General features: G+C 37.9%; 1 protein-coding gene across 2 annotated transcripts; it reads right to left on the bottom strand.

Moving 5' to 3' along the window:
- Window positions 1-1,825: 1,825 nt before the first annotated feature.
- On the bottom strand, window positions 1,826-22,914 carry ar (androgen receptor). Of its 2 annotated transcripts, none has more exons than XM_041051330.1 (8): window positions 21,782-22,914; window positions 16,094-16,245; window positions 15,762-15,878; window positions 9,309-9,587; window positions 8,275-8,419; window positions 5,141-5,271; window positions 4,910-5,061; window positions 1,826-4,417 (listed from the first exon to the last, which is right to left on the bottom strand). In XM_041051330.1, the coding sequence occupies exons 1-8, from the start codon at window positions 22,912-22,914 to the stop codon at window positions 4,259-4,261; spliced, it is 2,268 nt and encodes a 755-aa protein (XP_040907264.1). In that variant the 3' UTR covers window positions 1,826-4,258. The 2 variants fall into 2 exon arrangements, with proteins under 2 accessions (XP_040907264.1, XP_040907265.1); XM_041051331.1 differs by having other exon boundaries at window positions 4,281-4,413.
- Window positions 22,915-23,242: the final 328 nt, after the last annotated feature.

The raw sequence follows: 23,242 nt of genomic DNA, 5'->3' as shown, positions 1-23,242 counted from the left end.
GCTGACATCCAAGCTGTATTTAGTGCCAGTGTATCCCACAGCTTTGGAAATGTCCTACTACCTGATACCTGTTAAATAGTTTTTTCTGCTTTTCCATGAAAGGCATCATGTTGACTAATTGTCCTCTGTGGTGTGTTTCTCAATGTGTAATTCCAGCATGATAAAGACAGCTTGTTGACAAACTAGGAAAGTGGAAATAGACTAACTTTGGAAAAGCCTAGATTTTATTATGTATTCCCAAGCTTAATTTGCCCTCTTGCCATGCTGTCATGCAGTTTAAGCCTCTCTGTGACTCAAATCTGAGCTGTTCCAAGTGCATTTACTATGTTTATTCCACCGCTTCATTTAAAGCATATAAGAGCCTGAACTTTCAAACAAACTCTTCTCTCATCGTCAGAGTCAGAATTATTTTTAATTGCTTTGAAAAGATGATGCAGCTTTACACATTTGAAAAACACATATATTGAAAAACACACAGCAGGTCACAAAAGGTATAAATCATACAAGAGATGACTTTAAAAGTCAAGAGTCCAGACACCAAAACAGACATTAAGCTAATCAATATATACAGTTACTGTTTCATGTACAAAGAACCAGGTTAATATGCAGTACACTGAGCACATACCAGCTATTGTCCATTGACATCATACAAACACTGTAGCCTACTGTAATTAAATCATTTTAGTATTAAAAGTTTACAGGGGCATTTACAGTATGTGGCTCATTGAGATGGTAATACTGGTAATGCCTTCAAATTCCCCGTGTAATGCATAATAAAGCTTAACAGCATTAAAAAAAAAAACTACATAATTATTTAAAACCAACATTCATTTCAAGACTAACAAAATGTTTTCTGTTAACAATATACTTACAATACATGAAATGTAAGAAGGCTTGATAGGTGAATTTTAGAATTTGATCAAAACATAAGCATTATGTGCTTGTTTAAAATACTGATACTCTGAATCTTTTTAGTGTCTGAAAAACATGAAAAATGTTTTCTGTGGGTTCTTGTCATGTCTTAATCAGACCTCTGTTTAGTTTCAATTTTACACTGAACCGCTGCTTCTCAAATGACAGAAGACACATTTATTCAAGTTTCAAGGCTATAATTAGATTTTGTGGTGGGGTCAAGCCTCATGGATCAGCTGTACTTGTCCATAACTACTGTATTCTCTTTTCTTCCCCAATCCTCTTCACATAGCACATATTGTATAAAAAGACAAGGTGAAGACGTCAGCTTTTTGCGGATGAGGTGAAGTACTCTGCACACTTCACTAGTCCATGAATGAATCCATTACAAAAAAAAACAAAAAAATGTAAAACTGACAGTCAACTTATCACTGTACACTGTACAACAAATTGTTATCATGCTTTCTGATAAATGTCTCGTGCATTGAACAATGAATGACACTATCAGTTAGAATACAATAAGCGTATAAGTGGAGGGATACATGGATGTCCATGCATTGCTTACTGTAAAGCTAAAAGTTACACATTCAGTTACAAAGACATGATGCATGCATCTACAAGCTTGTAAAAGAAATTTTTAAAAATTGTTGAATTTACAAAGTTAGAAAATGTTGAAAAGTATTGAACGATGCGGAATAAGCCACAGAAGTCAGACGAAGGAGTTTTGATTGTGTCGGATTGAGATAAACACGGAACAGTGGGATTGAGAGACGTAATAATCTGCTACCACTCTAGTTCTTTTACTGAACGGCACAATTTCAGTCTAAATCACCCTCTGCATCACGTACAGTAGAGTGTAGCTGTATGTACAAAGTGCCTTTATGTTTTCCCTGCTTGGTTTATGTAAAAGTGATAATTGTATTCAGTGAGTGTATGTCATGTGTTATCTTCAAAGCATTCCACTGATTTTTTTTTTCTCAGTGTTTTATCTCTGAGGTTTGGCAGGGCCAGTCATGGACTTTCACATTCTACATCTGAAGGCCTTCCAGTTTTAAGCTGGCTGTGAGTTCGTATTTATTGTCCTGTTGGAATATTACTGCCCTAATCTAAGATCTCTGGCACTCTGAGTCAAGTTTCTCATTCAGTATTTGTCTGTATTTGGTGCCATCCTTTCTTCCTTGTGTCCCTATGAGTCTCTCAGTCCCTGCTGCTGCAACCCGCCGCTCACAGCACGACACCGTCGTCACGATGTTGTCTGGCAGGGATGGTGGCAGACGAACTGAGGACTTTGTTTTAGTTTTATCAATGAATCTCTTGATAAAACTAAAATAAAGGCTTGTAATTGTCACGGGTCTTGGCTTTGCTTTTACATGCTTTACGGTAAATGCTAAAATATTCTCATGGGGGGGTTCAATACTTTCTAAAGCCACAAAATCTAAACAGACACAGTTTGGCATGCAGGAAATGGCACGATGTTTCTTCAAATCATTTCATAACAAATTAAAATTTTCATGCAGTGTTCAAGACTTGGTGCAAGATCTCTTTGGTAAGAATACATTTTAGTGTCAATAACTAACTCATGTTGCCTTAGTTTTTGTAAAGTTATCTTAATATTTAATTGTCGTATATAATTTTTTCTTCATTTCACTTATGCCAAGTACCTGCTTTAGCAAGTTTCACCACTTACATATTTATTAGTTAATGCTTTAAAATTAGTAACATCAAGAAAACACCTCTACACATTTGCTGCCAACCTGTTGGGAAATGGTTTTAATTGCAGAGCGACAGTATGTATTAAGTGTCTTTGTGTTTTTAACATCTTGCAGATGTCGGCATTGTGCTGCTTTGGTTCAGTCACACAAGGGTAATGTACTGTGTGAAGACAACACGTGTAAAAGCTACAGCAATCTTTTCCAAGCGTGTAGATAGTGTTTTAAGTTCAGCGGTATAGTAGAACTTTTTTTTTGACTGTCACTTAGCTGAAATTGTACACTATGCCACACTATGTATAAGAATTGCACTTCTATTCATATATGATAATTGATTTCAGAAGGAGACAAGAGTAAATTGTGAAATATCCTTTAAGCTTAAAATACACAGTGTGAGATTTTTTGGTTGTATGGCTGCTACCATACACAACAACAGTACTACAACAACCTGTCATTGTCTCCACTGTCTTTCTCAAAGACAAGGTAAAGAAGCCCTTGAATTTATTATTTAATCTTCAGTAAGTCCAATTTTATGCCAATATTTTGAAGTCAATATTGAATGAGAATTTTTTTTTTACGGTCAAATATTTAAATATTGAAAAGCAAATAAAGTACTGCTCCTGCTACCTACCTCTGACTGCTGTCAGAAACACTTATGTGAAAACCAATGAAGTGGTAAATACAACTGGGAGAGAATTAGCTTCTCAGAAGCATGTGAGCCCATTAATGGTAGTAACAATAATGGAATTCATTATTAATTAATTATCCTTAATTACCCACCTGCAGCACAACAACTACTATACATTAACACAGCAGAGAAATCCTAATTATTCAACAAGTCTAGTTATTTACATTTGACTACACAAGTTTTACAGTTGCAACACTTGACTATCACATCTACACTGATAGCTATAGTAAAGACTCTGGTAATATTACACAGTTTAATGACACATTTCATGCCACACTGAGATTTCAGGATTTTGTGCATCTGTTCGAAAGTTTAATTAAAAAAAATTATGTTTCGGTTAAACTATGTGAAATTTAAAATGAACCTAGAACCTACACATTTCTTATTTTAGCACTTACATACCTTCTGAGTTGTATTTACCACTCTTGATTTCACACACGGGAGCTTGCACCTGAAGGCAGTGATTATAAAAACAGCTCTCTCTTTATTTCTATGATTCAGTTCTCACGTGCTCTTTGGGCCATCTCTTCTTCTCTTGTTTTTCAGTATGTGTGCCTCATCAAGTGTATGTATAGTCATGGTCACATGCAAAACGTAATGCTTCTAACCCTTTTACCTTTAGTTTGCTATAATCATGATTTACAGACTTACTGCGTGTGTGAAGCAACATCTCTGCTCAAACCGCAAACACAAACTCTACACTTAGAAACAGTAGAGCTGTCAACAGGTGATGCCTTGCAGCTCTTCAGATAAAAGCTTGAACAGTTCTGAACAAACAGTCTCAATTATGGCTAAAAGGGAAAAAAAAAAGACTTGAGCAATAAAATAATGATTACAGGACAGGCCTAAGAGCTATTAGATTGAACATGTAGGGAAACAGTGCAAAGCCTTAGTTAAAGTTTACGGAGGCAACAAAGCTGAGTCATTTTTTGATATAAAAAAAATCCCTCTACTCGTGAAACAAGATTGGTTTGGCCAAACCTGCCAGGATCTTTGGTACATGTACTGAGATTATTTCCCCAATCATCTCAGGAAAGCTGACCTTAGTGGGGAGCGACTGAGCCTGGACAAAAAGGTCAAATGTGAACTGATGGAGCTTCTTTACTGTCTGAAATAGAGGAAAAAAAAAAATAGAAAGAGATGACATCAATTCATTTAAATTTACTACAAGCACAGTTTTGACAATAACTCAGGAGACATGAGTCATAAAAACACGAGATATATCCAACTAATGCTCTTCCGTAAAGTAGCACAGCCTAAAAATGTGAAAATTGGAGAGCTCTGAATCATAATAAAACTCATCCATTAGGCCTTTTTTCTACCCTTAGGACCACTTATTAGATTTTTAAAGTTAGATTTAAAGGTTTCAAATTCAGGTTTAGCATTTTTCCATGGTCTATAAAAAAACACAGCAACCCCACAGATTTAATTGCATGCGTCACCAAGTAATGTTTTAGGCAAATTACCTCTCTTGATTTATATTGTTTTCCCTGATTATTTAATTTGGTAAACTGTAGCCACATGTTCTGACATGGGGCAGGAATACATGTGTATATGTAACAACAATTAACCTGAAATTATAAGAAACAGTGTATCTCACCATCTGGAGAGAGTCCAGGAGGCGGGTGAGCTGGTAGAACCTCTGAGAGCAATTGGTCGTCATTCGATAGTTAATGAGTCGGTCCAGCTCGTTGATGTAGGTGAGACGCAGCTCATCAAAGTACTTCTGACTCTTCAGACCCTCGACCGGAACTGGTGAGAACAGAAAAACAGTCTGAACAGCATGTTATGGTAATAATCTTCTGGCTTACGTTCACAGGACAGTACTCACTAATGCTGAAGAGGAGCAAGGCCTTCATGCAGAGAAACTCCTCCTGGGTGATCTGCAGCAGCACAAACTCCTGTGAAAGATGTCTCATCCTAATGCAGTGCTCATACATGGTGGAAATGTGCATCCGATGTCTGCAGACGTAAAAAGGTCAGAATTGGAGATGTGAATGAATGGGAATGTTCAAATCACAAGAGGCAAAGGATAAATTGATTTATACATTGGACATTTATTCTGTAATGAACGACTACAGAGGAGGAAAGAATGTCTGAGGTTAGACTTTCTATTACAGCTGTAATGGAGACAGTGGCAGTAAAGTAAAATATCTCTATAACAATGCAGATTTCTGCAGTGTGATCTTTGACATCTGGAGCAAGATGTTAAAAACACCGAGCCAGAATTCCAATCATTTCTCGCTGGTTTAAAGCTCATCATAGCAGGTGATTGGATATTTCATGTTCATCATGCCTGAGTGATGAGTTCAACGCTCATGGGAGAACAAGAGTGGGAGATCAAAGTTTGCCAACTCCTCCAACATGAAATCCTTCTGGCTTTATTATGAATCGGGAAAAGTCATTTTGTAGCATATTTTTATGCTGTGGAGACAAAGATGAAATGAAGCATATTTAAGGAATTAGTTTAATACTGAAATGTCATCAACTGCAGGAAAGAGCCTAAAATCTCAAAACAAAGAGACATGAAAAGACTTTGACCATTCCTGTCTTATTCTCTCTCTTGTAAATCTGCCATCTTTATGAAGTCCAATACTAAATCCCTGTAAGGGCCATTTAATTAGAATAAAATGTTAGTCAAGTTATCCTATCTGAAATGTTACCACATTAACAACAAAATCACCATTTTCTATTATATTTGTTAGAGTTAATGTATAATGCGCATTTCAGCCACTTGGTCTGTTATACTTAGAAACTCAGGTCTGCACAGAAACTCAGGTCTAACTAATGGATTAAATAAATGTCCTGATGCACCCATACTCAGCATTTCCATCAGGAACCCAGGGTGATGCACACAATTACAGGTTACGTGGAAGTGTCATATAAGAGGTTTTTGTATGAGCACAAAAAAAAAATAAAAAAATAAATAAATATAATGACCTGCAGGAAATGCATTAGTGTAGACATAAACTAATAACCAATATATATTTATATATAATATCATATAATATCTTTATATGTAATAGGTTCACTGATTGCTGCATTTATTAACATGCTATAAACAGCGAGCAAATGTGGCCGGTGTGCTCGCTCCATGATGTTGTACTAAATGTCGATGGCACCTGCCAGGCCAGACCCATTCATGCACTCTGTTTCCACTTTGTTTTGCTTTGTCAAAAACGCTGCTGCTATTTTGCATAATGAGTGTGGAGTCACATTCAAGGACACTAAAAACAGCAAAAAAAAAGGCAACGAAAACAACACACTAATGGTCCCCCCTTTTTTATTAAGTGACACAGTTTGGGTTTAGTCGACCAAACAGCAGCTATAGAGCTGTCTAACAGCCATGTTCCACATAAAATTAAATATAAATAGCTTGATGTACTCTTGCTATCTTGTAAGTTGGGCTTTTATGATTAAGTATCCACTTATGTCATCAATGTGAGATACTATTTACTATTCAAGCCCTTACTTAACTCTCATATTCCCTGACACTTGGATAGTTTGAACAACTACCTTTTTAAGCTTTATTTATTCAGTGCAGGTTCACTGTGCACAAATGCTCTTTTTGATACCTCACACTGACACTGTTATGGTCATATCTGGAAGCTGCCCAATATGACCACAGTCACGTCCCTTGGTCACTGAGCAGCTTCATTGGTTTTGGGTTACACTGATTTGCTTCCCCGTCCAGATTTTACTTGGCCAGGTCAAGATCGAGCCAGCTATATTTTAATTTCGTTAACCTTCATGCAGCTAAATACAGAAATATAAATTCTTAATGGGGATTTCTGCCCACCAAATCCAACAGGGATACTTCTCTCTATGTGAAACGTTGTTAAAAGCTTGATTAACAAAAATAGCAAGAGGAAAATGAGAATGTGATACTCCAGTTATAGTACAAGTTTAAATTTTTGATCAGGTTTCTCTAAAAGTGACACCTGTTCTTGCTTTGAAGACTTGTGTCTGAATTATTAAGTCTATCGGGATGGATTTTCTGCCTTTCAACAAAGGATGATTTTAAGATGTATTACTGCACAATTGAAGCCATTGCAACCAGATGTGGTATGCAGCTGTTGCAGATGTTGGCCAGATCATACCACATTTTTGGCCTTTTGAAACCTGCACATAATAATAATAATAATAATAATAATAATAATAATAATAATAATAATAATAATAATAATAATAATAATAATAATAATAATAAGTCTATTGCGTCAGTCATTATAAAAACTTGATTCAAACAGAATCTACTCTAAAATCTAAAATCAGCTATATTTCCAAAATCTGTAAATTGAAATGTACTGTGGTGGTAAAGATGGTATTCATCCAATTAATTGTGAATGTATAAAGTCTGCTTGCGGTAGACGAACAAATTTAGCATTCACACTGTGAAGTAAACATGAAGAATGCATATGAATTAGATAACCTCTGATTTATAGATAAACCTACAATATCTGGTACTAATAATAATACTAGATTTTGGCAGTAAATATTTGATGGAGCTAAGTAAGACATCAGGTGTTGTATATTCCTCACTAACAGCATTAATAATATTTCTCGCTAACACCTGAACGGACCTCACCGCTGTTTGCTCTGTAATGTTCGTACCTGAATCAGCTTCATCACCAGTTCCTTGAGAATTTGAATGCTGAAAACTAATGTTCCTCACTTTAATCTCACAGTGACAAAAGAACACCTAAGGAGGAAAACGGATTAACACTGTCCTAAAAAGCCTACAACCATTTCTATTTTACTTTTATGAAATTCTAGAGATGTCTTTGTGTTTGTGCATAAGCAGAAAAGAAAATCAGGGATGGGTGGAGAGAGAAAGAGATGAGGACAGAGAGAGAGGGGTGGGGTGATCTCTCAGTATAATGAGAGGCACAGCACGTCGGTCATCCGCTGATAAAATCCTTTCAGAGAGCATAATTGAATTCAAGAATTCAGAGCTGTACATACTCATTGAACACAAGATCTGGGGCGAAGTAAAGCATCCTGCCATTGACGTTCTTATAGGACCTCCATCCCAGGGCAAACACCATCACCCCCATCCATGAGTGTTGAATGACAGTCATTTGGTCGTCCACGTGGAGATTTCTAAAACCTAAGTACAAAGATTTCAAATGTGACACGACATCTCATAGTTTGTGCTGAATTATTTCACATTTTTTTGGAAAGGTCAGTCCTTTGGTTTGGTTTGCTTCCAACTGAATCTCTCTGGCAGAGAGAGCTCTGTCTCTGTTGTTGATCACATACAATGTAAAATAACTTGTGGTGTTCCTCAGGGATAGATTTTAGGGTCTCTTCTTTTCAATCTACATATTTTAGCAATTGGTGGTGACATTAGGAGGCACAGCATCTCTTTCTATGCTGGTGATACACAGCTTTATGTGGTCATGTCTCGTAATGGCACAGGGTGTGCTTTTCAGTTCAGATAATAGTGCCTAGATGTCACAAAACTTCTTCCAGCAGAAACTGTCTGAGACCCTGGGGGTTTCCCATCTACCATCAGAATCTCATCTACCAGATATCCAGATACCAAGGGTCTCTGTGTGGTTAAAACAGGGCAAGAGTTTTCTACTTGCTCTAAAGAGCAGGACAAAAACTTTCTGTGAGGCAGCTTTTAGTCTTCATGCTCTGAGCTGACTCAAAAACACAAAGCTTCTATAATCAATATTTTTATATTAATAAAGGATCAAGTAACTAGCTGTATATGAAGGAAATCACACAGAGAGAATTATTACCTGACTCTGCAGGTCCCCTCTGCTCTACTGAACGTTTTAGCGTATTTCAGCTAATTGATTTAGTTTTATGGAGCACAACTTTCCTGTTTTGATTTACTCTCAGTGCTCTCATCAGTGCTGATTTTTTTTCAGGCAGACAGAAGCAATCAGAGATTAACTGGTGAACAAAGAACGTCTGAACGACAGAGCTAAAAGGAGAGTGAACATTACAGATGGATTTATCAGGTGGATTGTCAACCTGTGTCCTACCTGGCAGTCCTTTTGCCCATTTGACCACTTTGACCAGTTGTCTCTCTCCCAGCTCGTTGAGGCTGGTGAGCAGGGTGGCAGCTGAGTCTGGCTGGCCGCAGTCGTGTCCCGCGTTCACCACCTCGGGCTCAATGGACTCCAGGATGTTGAGAAAGAACATCTGGGAGTTTAAATTCAGGCCCGATTTAGGAGAGATATTCTGGATGACCTCTGAAGGGTCTTGCACGGGATGATCCTCTTCTGGGTTTTTCTGTTGTCCAATCTTCTTTAGTTTACGTGCTTCAAACAAAAGAAAGAAACAAGAAACAGAATCAGCTCTCTTGTTCAAAAGTTACAATTTAAGTTAATAATTGTGAAATTTTGTCAAAAAGTCTGTTACAAATCAACCTGATCTTCAATCTACGACCCACTCGCCCTTCATTAAAAGAAAAAAAAAGATAAAAAAGAGATAAAAGTTTTAGTCAGATTATATCTTTTGTTTTGACTTTGCTGCCCTTCCTCTAAAGAGTTGTGTCTGGAGCCATGATGGATTTTCTGCCTTTCATTTTGAGATCTCTTACTGCACAATTTACCCATTACAGCTAAACGTGGGATAAACAGATAGAATAAACAGACAATGTTCATTCCACAGGGGTTTCCTTTCACCAAAATGGTCACAATCATAGGTTTCAGCGCAAAAACTCTTCAATTTCTTTGATTTAAAATCAATCAGTTACATCCTCTCAAGTCATCATTGCTAAATGAGAAAATGTATCTGTATATGAACTATGGACAATAGTTTTGTCTTTTAAGCATTAGAGGAAACTTGTTCAGCCAAACCTACAATGTTGAGAATTAGTTCTACTTTCTAAATCATCTGTTAGAAATGTCTCATACCGCAACTGTGGTTTTTAAATAACCCTTTTTAGGGGAAATATCAATTTTATCCAACAATGCTCAGTACTGCTCTGCTAATAACTTTGAAGATATTGAATCAAATTCCATTTGGAAGAAAACTCTCTGACCAGATGAGCCTCATCTCATCTGGTGGAAAGGCTTGTGGGAGTCCTGGCAATGTAGATAAAATCAATCAAATAGATAGATCAAAATAGAAAAAAAAAATAATAATAATAATAATAATTTATTGTGATATCCTTTATATCATTTAACTGTATAACTCATGCATTGTACAGATTTGCATTATGTTTGTGTTTCACAAAACAATGAAATGTCTAAAACAATAAATACTTAATAAAAATAAAAATAACAATGCTCCCACATCTTAGACAATCGCTTTCCCCACAAATGCTGAAAAACCTGAGGCAGCTGCTCCATATGACAACCTGCACTTACAAACTACAGTAAATTGGAGCTGGGTCTTTGATTTGGTTGAGTCGACTCTGCACGTGGCAAGTAGCAATACAATCAGAGTGAAATAATTATATTCTACCAAACAGCTGCCAAATACATTTAGCTTCCTAAAAGTCAGGTTAAAGACTGTTAACCATTCACTATATACTCAATCACGGACTATTTTCTGTCAACACGTAAAAGAGCTGTGAACAGTTACACTTCAGCTCAGCCTGTTATTTCAGAATGACAGCTGCGCTGGAGTGTGAGTGACAGATACAAATGGAGGCTGTGTGCTGAGTGCATCGAAGAACAGACATTTTTTTTATGTGAGAGTGGTATACTCAACAAAATCTTTAAAAAGACATAATTTCTTGACTTAAGTCTTTGACAATCTCTTTAGCTTTAGGAAGTAAAAAAAAACAACTAAAAATTAAAATATGAGGCAACATATTATTTCTTTAATTCCTTCTATCAGTGTCGACTGACAGTAAAAAGTACCTGTTAATTGTCACACTGTTGTCTCTTGCAGCTTCCGTGTGGAGAAAGTCTCATTAAACCTGCGGCCTGGCTTTTCAATTCAGGTTCAGATAAATATTGAATTGCCAGTTATAGATACAACTTAAGTCTCTCTGAAAAGTAGCAGGGGTTGAAAGCAAATTGCAGATTATATAAGAAGGATCATTTGCAAGTCTCACATTTCCATTTCTGATCCAATAACAAACATTTGAAATAAAAATGGTTGATTAAAAATTCCTCCCTGGGATTCTGAACTGTGACACAGACAGGCATCTGATCTTTGCAGAGTACAGTGTAATTAGGTTGGGTTGAGCTAACCTTAAGATCTCCATGCTTGAGCTGAAGCCAATATAAACAAGACGAGACTTGATGGATTCAAGCACGCTCTTTGTTAGACTCACTTTAAGTCCACTGGACTGTGGTGTCAGTATCTTACTTTGTTTCCAACTGACCTCCCGCGACTAGGCAGCAGATTTATCCATTACAAGCCCATTTTCCCTCCAATTAAACTGCAAATTTATTGGCCATTTCCTGCACACTGTATTCACATTTTTTGGTCTACCTCCGTCTTTGAAAATACCAGCCTCATTGTCATCATAATCACCATCTTTATCATAACTGCGCAAAAAATCTGAAGCTCAGTTTAGCATTTTGTCCTCTCCCTGAAGTGCGTTTTTGTAATGTGTGCCTTTGCAGATCCAAATTTACTCTAATTATGATGCCCAGGTTGAAGATGTTGTTACATCATTAGCTCAACCATGTAGAGTGTATTTCTGGAAAGGTGTGTGTGTGTGAACACTGCATCTAACAGTCTGACAAAAGGAGAAAGAAGTGAGAGAAGACTGGATAAACTAAGAAGCCTCCTGGTTAGCTAAATGCTCAAATATTACAATTTCCAATAAAATTAAGATAATTGTTTAATAAACTTATAAGAGCTGTAAATAATACCATACTACAGTGTGCAGCGTTTTACATTAGTGCACTATATAGTAGTGAAATAATGAGGTAATCCCTTGATGATAACACAATGATACAGTTGTAATTAAGGTTAACTTTTTGCATTAGGGTAATAAAATAATATGTGATAATAATGATAAACATCAGTACTAATTTTGTTAAATGGAGTAATATTGGGTTACTGTACTTAAATTTATCAGGTGATAAATAATGGAGTGATGTCAAAATCCTTTAACTGGATGCAACACCATTAGTCTTGCTTCTTAATTTCTGGTTCTATCACTTTGAATGTCAAGTTTCATTACCTGGAAACACACGTGGGACTTTCACTTTAATAATTATGAATCACTAACTGTCTCTTTAAATTATACAATGAAGGCCACTATGTTTACTTGGAGACATCACCTGTTATTTCATTCTGTGATAATATGGATGAAAGGCCAGGGCCACTATTTTTTCTTAACACTAAACTAATCACAAAGTAGGATCAAACAGCTGGTATTATTATTATTATATATATTTTTTTTTTAGCTCGCACTCCAAACCACACCACTGTATGTGCTTTCACATGATAAATTCTTAAATTTAGATTAGTTAAAAATAGATTTAAAAGGTGTGTTTTTAAAAGAAGTTTAAAAGAAAATACAGAGACAGCAGTGTGGATTGTTAGCTGTAATTCGCTCCAGAGTTTAAGAGCTAAAACAACAAAAGTACAGTTTTGCACTTTGTACTCTGTCAACCACATTTTCTAACACCTCTGAAAGGAAAAGAGAGTTTGTAATAGGCCAAAAGTTACTAAGAACACAAGGACCCAGGCCTGTTTTTTTTTTTTTTTTTTTTTTTTTTAAGAAGAGGGTGGACCAGGGCGTGCTTGAAACAGACTGGGACAGAGCCTGTGGCGAGGGAGGATTGTTAATTATTAACTATTTGTCAAAGGAGCAGGTAGATGTGTTCATAGAAGTTTGTTGTTGATGTTTATATTTATTATTTAGTATGATGATCAAAACTGAAAACAACTCCTATTTGACTTAACATTAGATGAATTGATGATGGGATCTGAGAGCAGGTTTAGTGGCAGCGATGAGATGGTCAGTAGTTGAACAGGATTCTATGGTTATTGGAGTTCTCTGAGATAATATTAGAGAACTAAGTTTCTCTTGGCACATTTTAGAGCTGAATCACAGAGTAGCATCAGCTTCTCCAGTGCTCTTCCATTTACGCTCAGCTTGATGACGTCTTTTCATGTTGCTCATTTAGCCAAGGAGCAAATTTCCTGCTTGACTTTTGTCTTAGTCTGAGGGGAGCTATTCTGTTCAGAGGAGCCAGACTTGACTGATTAACAGAGGATCAGAAGAGTAAAGCAGGTTGACTAAAGCTCAGCTGACTCAAAAATTTAATGGAAGTTGCTGAGTTTATGAAACATGATTGATGAAAAGTGAGCTGAATTCAAGTCATAGTGTTAAATGCAAGGCCCATGGGGTCTGAAAAAGGACAGGCTTGTCAATTCAAAGACTTTAAACAATTATGAAATGAAGCGAAGGGCTTTTGTTGTGCATATGGCCAAAGACATGTAAAATTTAAATTAGCTCTAAAAGTTCCACTGATTTAAGGCACATTTCTAGTTTCTACCTCTGTAATATCATAGCATCCCCAATTATTATCTTGTTATGACTGAGCTGTAATGCAAAGTGCCACCCCTGAGGACACAGTGTGAGTGTTCAGTGATTTAGGAGGACCTCAGTACTGAATCATTACTCTTTCGCACTGAGAGCAGTAGTTGTGTCTGTGAGCACAACAAACTGGGCCAAAAACCTCGGGACAGATGAGGACACTTAGCTGGAAATTAGAGCTCCCATCTGGTTTAAGATCACTTTGGGGTCTGCTGGGAGAAGTTAGGGAAAACAATGTTTAGGAAGTGATAGATGGACTGTAAATTCATATCCTAACGCTTAAGCGACCAACTGGAAGCCCTACCCCACTGTGAAAGTAAGATGTGTCCTAAATGCCATGACTTTATTTCTGATAAAACCTGCCTATCACAAAAGAGTTTCAAACAAAATAAAAAAAACAATTTCATCATTAAATTAACTTTTGGCAATGGACTGACCCCAGAACAGTCCAACGCTACCACACTGACTTTTTTTTGTCCCTTTAAGACACTGAGGGCGAACAGCAGCTTTTGTAAATCATTAACTTGAAAAACTGTCACTCGCTGGTAGTGAAACAGTAGCTGATGTGGCTTTTGGCACTTGTCTCATACATGTGTCATATTGAACACTTTGTGTTAGAGACAGTTTGTTCAGGAAGCTTCATGAAAAGAGCGTCCGGATTCAAGACCGTCAGGGTTGAGGTCCTAAACTGAAAATGTTTTAAGTGTGATAGACAGAATAATAAAATCTTTGGAGCATATTTGTATTTCCTCACAAAAAGCCTAAGTGCAGATGTGAGCTACTATCATGGTTTGGCAGAAGTAACCTCCCTGCTCAGCTTCTATTTGTGGACTTAATAAACATTCCAGGAATAATATGGAATTCAAATTTTAAAAAAACGAAACCCTCAAGAAATTTATAACAGGTATGTTTCTCAATGTTCAGCAGATGCCAAACTCAACACAAGCCAGATTCAGAGATTTCATAGCTTCTCTTCAGACCTTCCAAACTGTTGGAGTGAAACAAACAATGCTGATCTAATGATAGAAAGTTTACAGGTTAATTGATATAACTGCCTCTACATTTGTAATAAATGAAGCGCAATCCTATTAGTCAAATTAGAACTCACCCTTTTTTTTTCAGTATTTTATGTCTTGACTTTGAAGAAAAAAAACCCTCTAGGGTAATAATACCAAATGTATAATTTGTCTGCCTCCACTTCTACAAATTATTGTCATAAATTTTCCTGTGAAATGCCGCGAGTGAATTACATGTCCATGATGAGAACATAAGTGAAAGGATCTTTTTAGCCACTACTAGAAAAGGTGTGCCTTTTTACTGACAATCACAGCATTAGATCACATTTTCCCTCCATGGGTTTGTCAGTGACTGGTGGTGAAATTACCAGCATGTCTGCTGCTTTAATTCACATGTCTCATGTCAGCCTTGTGCTTCCAGTACAATTTTCACCGTTAACAGAATGAGAAAATGGAAGAGAGTGAAAATTGAACACAAGACTAAAATTAGTCCACTACATGTCAATCTTTACAGCCTAATATGACGAACAGGTCTGGGTGACAGTAAGGAGAAGTGAATGGAAGAGGTCTAAATTGCATGGCAGCTCAGTCAGGGGCTTGATTATCAGTAACATCCCCTATTGTGATGATGCTGCAATTGAAGAGAGCCAGCTAAGATGTGCAGTGTAGAGAGAATAAAGTACTTGGTCTTGGGAAACCATTAATAGTTTCACTTTTATGACTTCACTTTCTCTGTTGTGTGCTTTGTTCACACAGTATGTAGTATTCTGTGTGTATTATAGTCCATATTGCACAAATGTATATCTCTTGATGCATGTTCATTCTGCACACCATGTCTTACTAAAAAATAGTAATAGTCAAATATTCAGTGGTTAATAATGCTATACTAATCTGCAGCAATGCAATAAATGATAATTGTTTCTTGTACAAGCAGATTTTTATTACATGAATATCCATCCTACCTCCGAGAGTCATCCCAGCTTCGAAACACTTCTTCAGCCGACAGGACGGACAATTCTTTCTTCTTAGTTTATCAATAGTACAATCATTTTTGCTTGCACACAGGTATTTCTGTTTGCCTGCATGGACAGAGAAACCACAGGTTAACTGAGTTATTGGAAATGTAAAACACTGTGCATATCATTTCAAATGAGAGAGAGAAATAAGAGAAAGCAGGTTTAGTTGTTGTATAAAAAAAAGGAAAACACAGTAAGGATTCGTGAGTTCAAAGGGAGCAGGGGTGAAAACTCAGAGTCCAAGTTAGACCCTTTTGCCTTTTTTTTTTTTTTTTTACCTTCTGCAGCTCTTTTAAAGAAAACCTTGCAGCTGCCACAGGTGAGAGCACCATAATGGCAGCCAGATGCCTCGTCTGAACAGATCAGGCACGTCCTCTGTGGCGGAAAGAAGAATTCCATGGGGAACATGTGCTCTCTGCCAGCCTTAAACCTGCAGTCAAATATACAGTGCATTCAGAAAGTATTCAGACCCCATCACTACAATTTGTTATGTTGCAGCCTCATGCTAAAATTATGTAAGTTCATTTTTCCTTCATCAGTCTACACCCAGTGCCCATAATGACAGTGAGAAAACGGAATTTTAGAAGTGTTTGCAAATATTAAAAAGGAAAATTTTAAAAGTATTCAGACCCTTTACTCAGTACTTAATTAAAGCACCTTCAGCAGCGATCACAGCCTCAAGTCTTTTTGGACTTTGCAGTCCTAGATTTGGGGATTTCTCAAGCTCTGTCAGGTTGGATGGGGACTGTCAGTGGAGAGACATTTTCACATTCACAGAGTTGTCCCTAAGTCACTCCTGTGGTGTCTGCAGGCAGTTCCTTCGCCAAATCATGTCTCATCATGTCCTGATAATCACAAAGGTGATCAACTGAAAAGGGAGGCACCTGAACTAGATTTCAAGTGTCATATCCAAGTGTCTGAATACTTATGTCAATGTGATATTTCAATTAATTTTTTTTCAAATTGAGTCTAGAATGATGAGGGAAAAAAGGTAATATAAATGTTGAATTATCATAAGGCTGCAACATAAAATGTGAAAAGAGAAAATGGTGACTTTCTGAATGTTAATAGACCATGAATAGCTGTCGGACACACTGTGTGATCAAACAAGTTGTTTCTACTGATAACTGACATCTGATTGTTAGTCACATTAGTACTGCATATTCTGATACTTTACTGTTCATTTGATTAATTAGCTTTTTTTTTTTTTAACATTTTATATTCTATAACTTTAATATCTTGTGAAACTTAACAGCCCCTTTGGGACAAATAGAGGACCTAACCTTGAACCCCTGTGCCACAGCAAGTTCATAATAGCTTTTTATTTGTTCAATTCAGTCCAAACTGTAACCACAAAGCAGTTAATGTTCACTCCCCAGAACCATGGCACAGCCTCTCACTGTGTGATTTAAGGAGGGCAGAGAGTGTGATGACTGAGGATGGTGTGGGAAAGATTTGAGCGCCAACACCAGTACCGGGGGGGGCAAAATGGATGGGTGCCCAGCTTCAGCCTTGAACACTGAGAGAGGCTGGAAAAGGCTCAGACATAACGTTGCCTCAGTGACGTGAAACTTAGATATCAAGGTTCAATGTAAAAGAGACGAGGATGAAGCTTAAATGAAGAATCTCCACTGAGCTCTGATTGATTTTAGGTGACAAAGGACATAAGAAGGAATTAATTCATTTAAATAGATAATCTGAAATTACAAGACAAAATTTAAATTAATCACACTATACATATTATCTTAAAGTACCTCAGTATTATATGCAAGGCCTGAGACTGAAGTTAAGTTGAGCTTGTGATTTAAATGACATTATAGTTTAAACAGGGAGCACTGAGGTGATGAATGGTGACAGAGAATTCCTCTGTGGCCTGGGATCCATCAGCAATAAAGGTGAATAATATGCATGTCAAGATCAGCATGCCAACGCTCTGAGGGCACAGATCAACAAGGACAACTGCTATTAATAACTAATGCAACTAATACAGAATACACTGCGGATTGGTTGTATTTGAGAGTGTAAAGAGAAAGGGTCATAGTTCTTTAACACACCTGCCTAAAACGCCCTAAAACTCCTATTATCTATAATTGAGTATATCCTAACCCCTCCAGTCATTAAAAAAAAAGTTGCCTTTATGACTCTTTTTAAATGCGAAGTTTCATTCTCTGTCGGGGTTTGAGAAAAACATTCATTCTTACTTACCTGTTAACCACTTGTGTGGTTAACAGATCTTTTATCGCGCAGCCTTAAATCCTCGTTATTTAGTCACCTTTTGTATTAGGAAATTTGAATATACTTTAGTACAGGAGCCCATTTGTTTAAATGAATTTGTTGTAAATTGGGATCATTCTCACATTTACTCACACGCTGGGAGTGCAAGAGATAGTATATATATTTTATACATGTAAATATTTAAACAAGAATTATTCTGTTACAAAAAAAAGAAATACTCTGCATAAACATGTATATTCACTGGCCCTGTAAAGATAAATGTTTTCCTTTGCAGTTATATTAAACTGTTATTGGACCATTTTGTGTCAAATATAAAAGCAAATTTCTAAATTACAAAAACAGTGATTTTTTGTTTACTGATGTTTTCTAACTTTAAAGATCAGTAACGATTTTATCACTAACTAAAGCCAGTGTCCATGCACAGTGCTGTTTGATTGATACAGCAGAGCACGAGGATCGTTCCCACCCCTGTGTGGTCCATGATTAACGTGCTGTGATGCGCTAACTATATTTTTCTATGATCCTGAATGAGCAAGGTCCATGTTTCTGTGCAGTTACTTCAGCTTGTTATTTATTTGCCTCATTTCACTCCATATCATTTGCTAATCAAATATACATTTGTCAAAAAAAAAAAATCTAAAGTCAAAGTGTGAGCCTGGAAACTGTGTTTACAGTGTTGTTTGCTGGAGCTAAGTAGTTTAACAAACATCTGTTTTCACTCATTTGTGAGGTAATGGCATCCAGTTCCTCCTGGGCCAGAGGAATACTGTTTTTTGTTTTTTGGCCCATTTATGTGATAGTAGGCAGATCCAATATACTGCAAACACAAATATAACCACTGAATTCCTCTACTGTATATTTCTCACTGCAATCTGTGTTCACTGTTTATTTCACTCACACACACAACAAAACCAAACACATCATGAATTTGTGGCAAAAGCATGTAAAACACATTAATGCTTTCTCCGATGGCACCATACTCTGTGGTGAATACACTGTATGCTCTTGATATTCCGCACATTTAGACCAGGTGAAGCTGCAACATACATATCCATCTACCGCACTGTAATTTCTTTCTGCAAATAGTAACGAGGTGCAAATTCTTTCTGATGAGGGCACACTCAGCAGCAGAAACAAGAGGCAAAGCGACAGGTGCTCATCCATGGCAGAACAGATCGCTATTTGGTGACTGACAAAAGTTCAGTGGGTCAGCTTGTTGAAAATCCAGCAGATCATTGAAGTGATACCCCCCACCCACCCACCCAAAAAACAAAAAAAAAAAACCTGATTGTAGCTACAGTCTTTAGATGATAATCGCTGTTTCAACTGATTTTTTTCTGATTGGGCCTCTAACAGCAGCATTTCAATAAGAAACAGCCAAAGCATTACGCTCCTTGTAGCAGCATAATGCCACATCCATCATGCACCATGGTGGGCATAGTGATGAGTCATGTCTAAATCAGTTAAAAGACATTTTGAATGGAAAAAATGTGCAATAAAATCAAAGCAGCTTTTTGACATGTAAATACACATTACAGATGGGACTAACTCAAACTCTCTGGAAAATTTTGCTGAGTAAAACTCAAATCTGGAGGAGGGCCGCATCAAAGAACTGCTCTGGCTTTTACTCTGCAACATGGTCCAGATAATTCAGTGAACCTGCCTCTTGGAACAGGCTGCAGGCCCTGAGGTGATAAGCGAGAGGAGAGCTGGATCTCACAGCACCCCAAGGTCTTTATGCTTGTGCACTTACAGACATCCTGCTGAGCTAGAAGTCTAAACTGCATACCATATAATCCGCCTGAACTCAGTCTGAGGTCTGGCTGAGCACCTCTGTCACAGATCAATCGGCCCTCTCTTTCCGTGTTTCATGTCGCCCTCTACAGTCAAAATATTCAATAAAGACCAATTATATTAAAATAAAACATTAACAAGGTTTGGTAAGGAATCTTTAGCTCTATTCAGAGGTGTAATTTCACTTTGCTCTGTAACGTCAGAGCAAAACTGAAGTTACAGCTCAGTAGGTCAGACAGACCATGCTGCAGGGATGGAAAGAAGGACAGCTCCTTCTGGGATTTTGCAGCTGCCTCCACTGTCCTCACTTTTAAGAACCCCACTAATTTCTGCTTCCTCTAAATTCCTGTGTCTGGTTTAATGATTCACTGTTCATCTACAGTTATGCAGGCTCTTAGTGCATTTCGCCCTAACAGCCAGAGAAACTGGTGTCAGGCAGTGCTCTCGATCATTCACCACCCCAGAGAAATCACAGACAGTTGGAAAAAGGTCATGTTGTCGTCAGCTGCATGACACTTCTGTCTGGTGTACACATGGTACCTACCATGTCAGTGTCAGTCAACATGTCCACTCTGTGTCCACTCTTTGTATTCCTAAAGGTCAGAGAGCTTGTGCAAATGTAACTTTACATTTTTAAAAAATACATGTGAAACATTTGGAAACATTATAAAATGATCAATTAACATATAAAATTGACACCAAACTATCAACGCTTGCCTCCACTTAAATACATTTTTTTAAATTAAAAAGGACAGTCAAAGACTGCTCCGCAGTAATTTCATTCTGTGTGTATTCTCTGTAGTCACATCTGACCTATTTATGAAATTAATCCAAAAAATGCAGCAATCATATTCTCTTACAAGGAAACTATATTTATACTCAAAGAAAAACCATTCATCAGAGGACAAAGTAGACCTTTCAGTGAGACATATTTATTCCCTGGGTGCATTTAGAAAGAGCTGTGGAGCTATACTTTCTCCATTTTTGGTCAAACTGTCCTGATGAGCAGTTGACAAAATAGTTCTTGTGTTAGAATCTGTAAAATGCTATGACCAAAAAAAAAACCTTCTGTGTTTAAACAGAAATATATTATTTCTATTATTCGTTCTTTTTGACGGTGTTGACTTTCAGTTAGAATACCATTTTTATATTGGGAACAGTCCTCAAATTAAATAAGTATGCCAGTGGAAAAATGTATTATAACAAAGGCTGATTTCACTCTAATCAGAAGAAACTTCATTTTCAAATTTAGTTACATTTTAAATAGAAAAACCTGAAATCAGCTCTGGGTTGCTTGTGTTTCTGAAAATGTCAAGTATGTAAAGCAGACAGAAATATCCCTACGTCTTTTTTAAAATGCGTTACAACAAGTTTGATGAGCTAAATTTTCCCAACGCATTTATTGGAAGCTGCTAGAAAGAAGTCCCAAAATACACTTTTGTCACTGCAATAGTTTTTAATTTAAAAAAAAAAAAATATGTGTTCAGTTTAAAGTTTTCTTCAGTTTAAACAAGTTAAACAACACTAAGTTAAATCCATCTATTCCTGAGATGGAGTTTGGCATATTATGATTAAATGTTACATTTTGTTGCTATTACTGCCCAGTAAATTGTCAACCTACACTTTGCCAAAAACATTTATTAAATGGAGGGAAGGGGAGGGGGGCAACCCCATAGATAGGAAAGACTAGTATTCATGTCTGGGGTTAGTTAAAGGTCAGACTGTGGTCAAATTTGTGATATGTGGCGTTGAATTAGACTCAGTCATTTTATTGGAATATATTTAAGAAATAAGAGCATACTCGCCCGTTTCTGCTCCCTAAACAACATTAAATTTTTCAATTCACATGATTCAAGACCCATTTTCTTCTTCTCATTATTATTATTATTATTATTATTATTATTATTATTATTATTATTATTATTACTGTTATTTACCTGTTGTCGTTGTAGGTGACATCCAGCCATTCGCCGACTTCAGTCTTCATGTAGCTGGAGTTGGGATAGGGCGGCCTCAGCATCCCGTCGGGGTACCACTGCTCAGAGCGCATGACGCTCCTCTCATATGGATTACATATGAACGCGGTGCTGGCTCCTGTGCTGTGCGCATTCATGCAATGCCTCGAACCCCAGAACTGAGAGTTGCATTTCTCTTTGAAGGTGTAACTACTGGCCCATAACGCAGATTCGTTGTCCTCACATTTGACTTTGACGCTGTATTGTTCTGGCTGATAACCACCGAACTTGCTCTCCATGGCTTCCGCGGACTCCCTCGCTTCATCGGGTGGTTTGTAGACTCGACACGGCCTCTCCGCAGCCGTCTGGCCGAACCGTGTCAAGCTGCCTGGCGCGGATGAAGCATAGGGGCAAGAGGCAGTACGCGCTGTTGAAGTTATGTCATCAGCCTCGCACAGTGTGAAGTTTTGCTCATCCACACATGTCCGAGTGGACCTGAAGTGGTGCAGAGGCGCACCAGTGTCTGAACTTTTGGACACTTCCACCAGTTGCTTCTGCTGCCGGGTCCGGTCATCCCTGTCGGGGCACCTGTACTCGGTGGCAGCAGCCTGGGCTCCAGGACAGTTCAGGGGCACGGCTCCGACTCCGAACAAATTCTCTCCGCGTATATGGTCATTTGCGGCACACGGGGGGAGAGCAGGGTCCACGTCGCTAGTGTCATTGGACTCCATGGCCAGACCCAGCGACACGGACACGGCTTTGCAGAGCTCCCTGGCTGTTTCTGAGATTGTGGCGCAGGCAGTAAAAGAGGGGCTGTCGCCCATACGGCTTCCAGCGTTTAACAACTCCTGAGGACGAGCAGCTGTTTCACAGCAGTGTTTTTCTATGCCACAGCCTTGCGAATTAATGCGCCCGGATCCGTAAACGTTTGCGTCTGCATTGTCGGATTCTTTCAGTCTGCCAGCGCCGGTTCCTGATGAGTTTTTGGTGAAATAAAGCCGACTTTCCTCCGGTTTTAGCGACATGCTGGGAGCGCTCACAACATCGCCTGTCTTTATTTTCTCCCCCCCTGGCCACATTTTGCTACAAGAGAACCGTCGGTTAGTTTGGCTCATTTCCCAGAAAGTGTTCACTTGGCCAGGAGACCGAACTTTGCACGACAAAAGTCTCTAAAGGTCCCAGTAATTGTTACTGCTCAGCCCAACTCTTACGCTGTGCAAGATGTTTTTGGTAAAGGTCCTGGGAGAGCTACAGGAGTCATAAACTCCTCCTAAACTGAGATCTTCAGAGTCAGAGGCGCTCAAGTTCGGTTTGATTAAAACTGAATTCAGGAGAGGACTTCTGTGTCTGTCAAACACCTCACTCCCCCCCCAAGCTGAAATAAAAGCAGGGTATTGGTTAATTTGGCGAATTTAACGTTTTTGAAAAGCTTAAGCGGAAGAG

This window comes from Toxotes jaculatrix, chromosome 12 (genome assembly GCF_017976425.1).
Source record: "Toxotes jaculatrix isolate fToxJac2 chromosome 12, fToxJac2.pri, whole genome shotgun sequence".
Taxonomy (NCBI): Eukaryota; Metazoa; Chordata; class Actinopteri; family Toxotidae; genus Toxotes; species Toxotes jaculatrix.
This window is presented reverse-complemented; position numbering and strand designations above follow the sequence as displayed.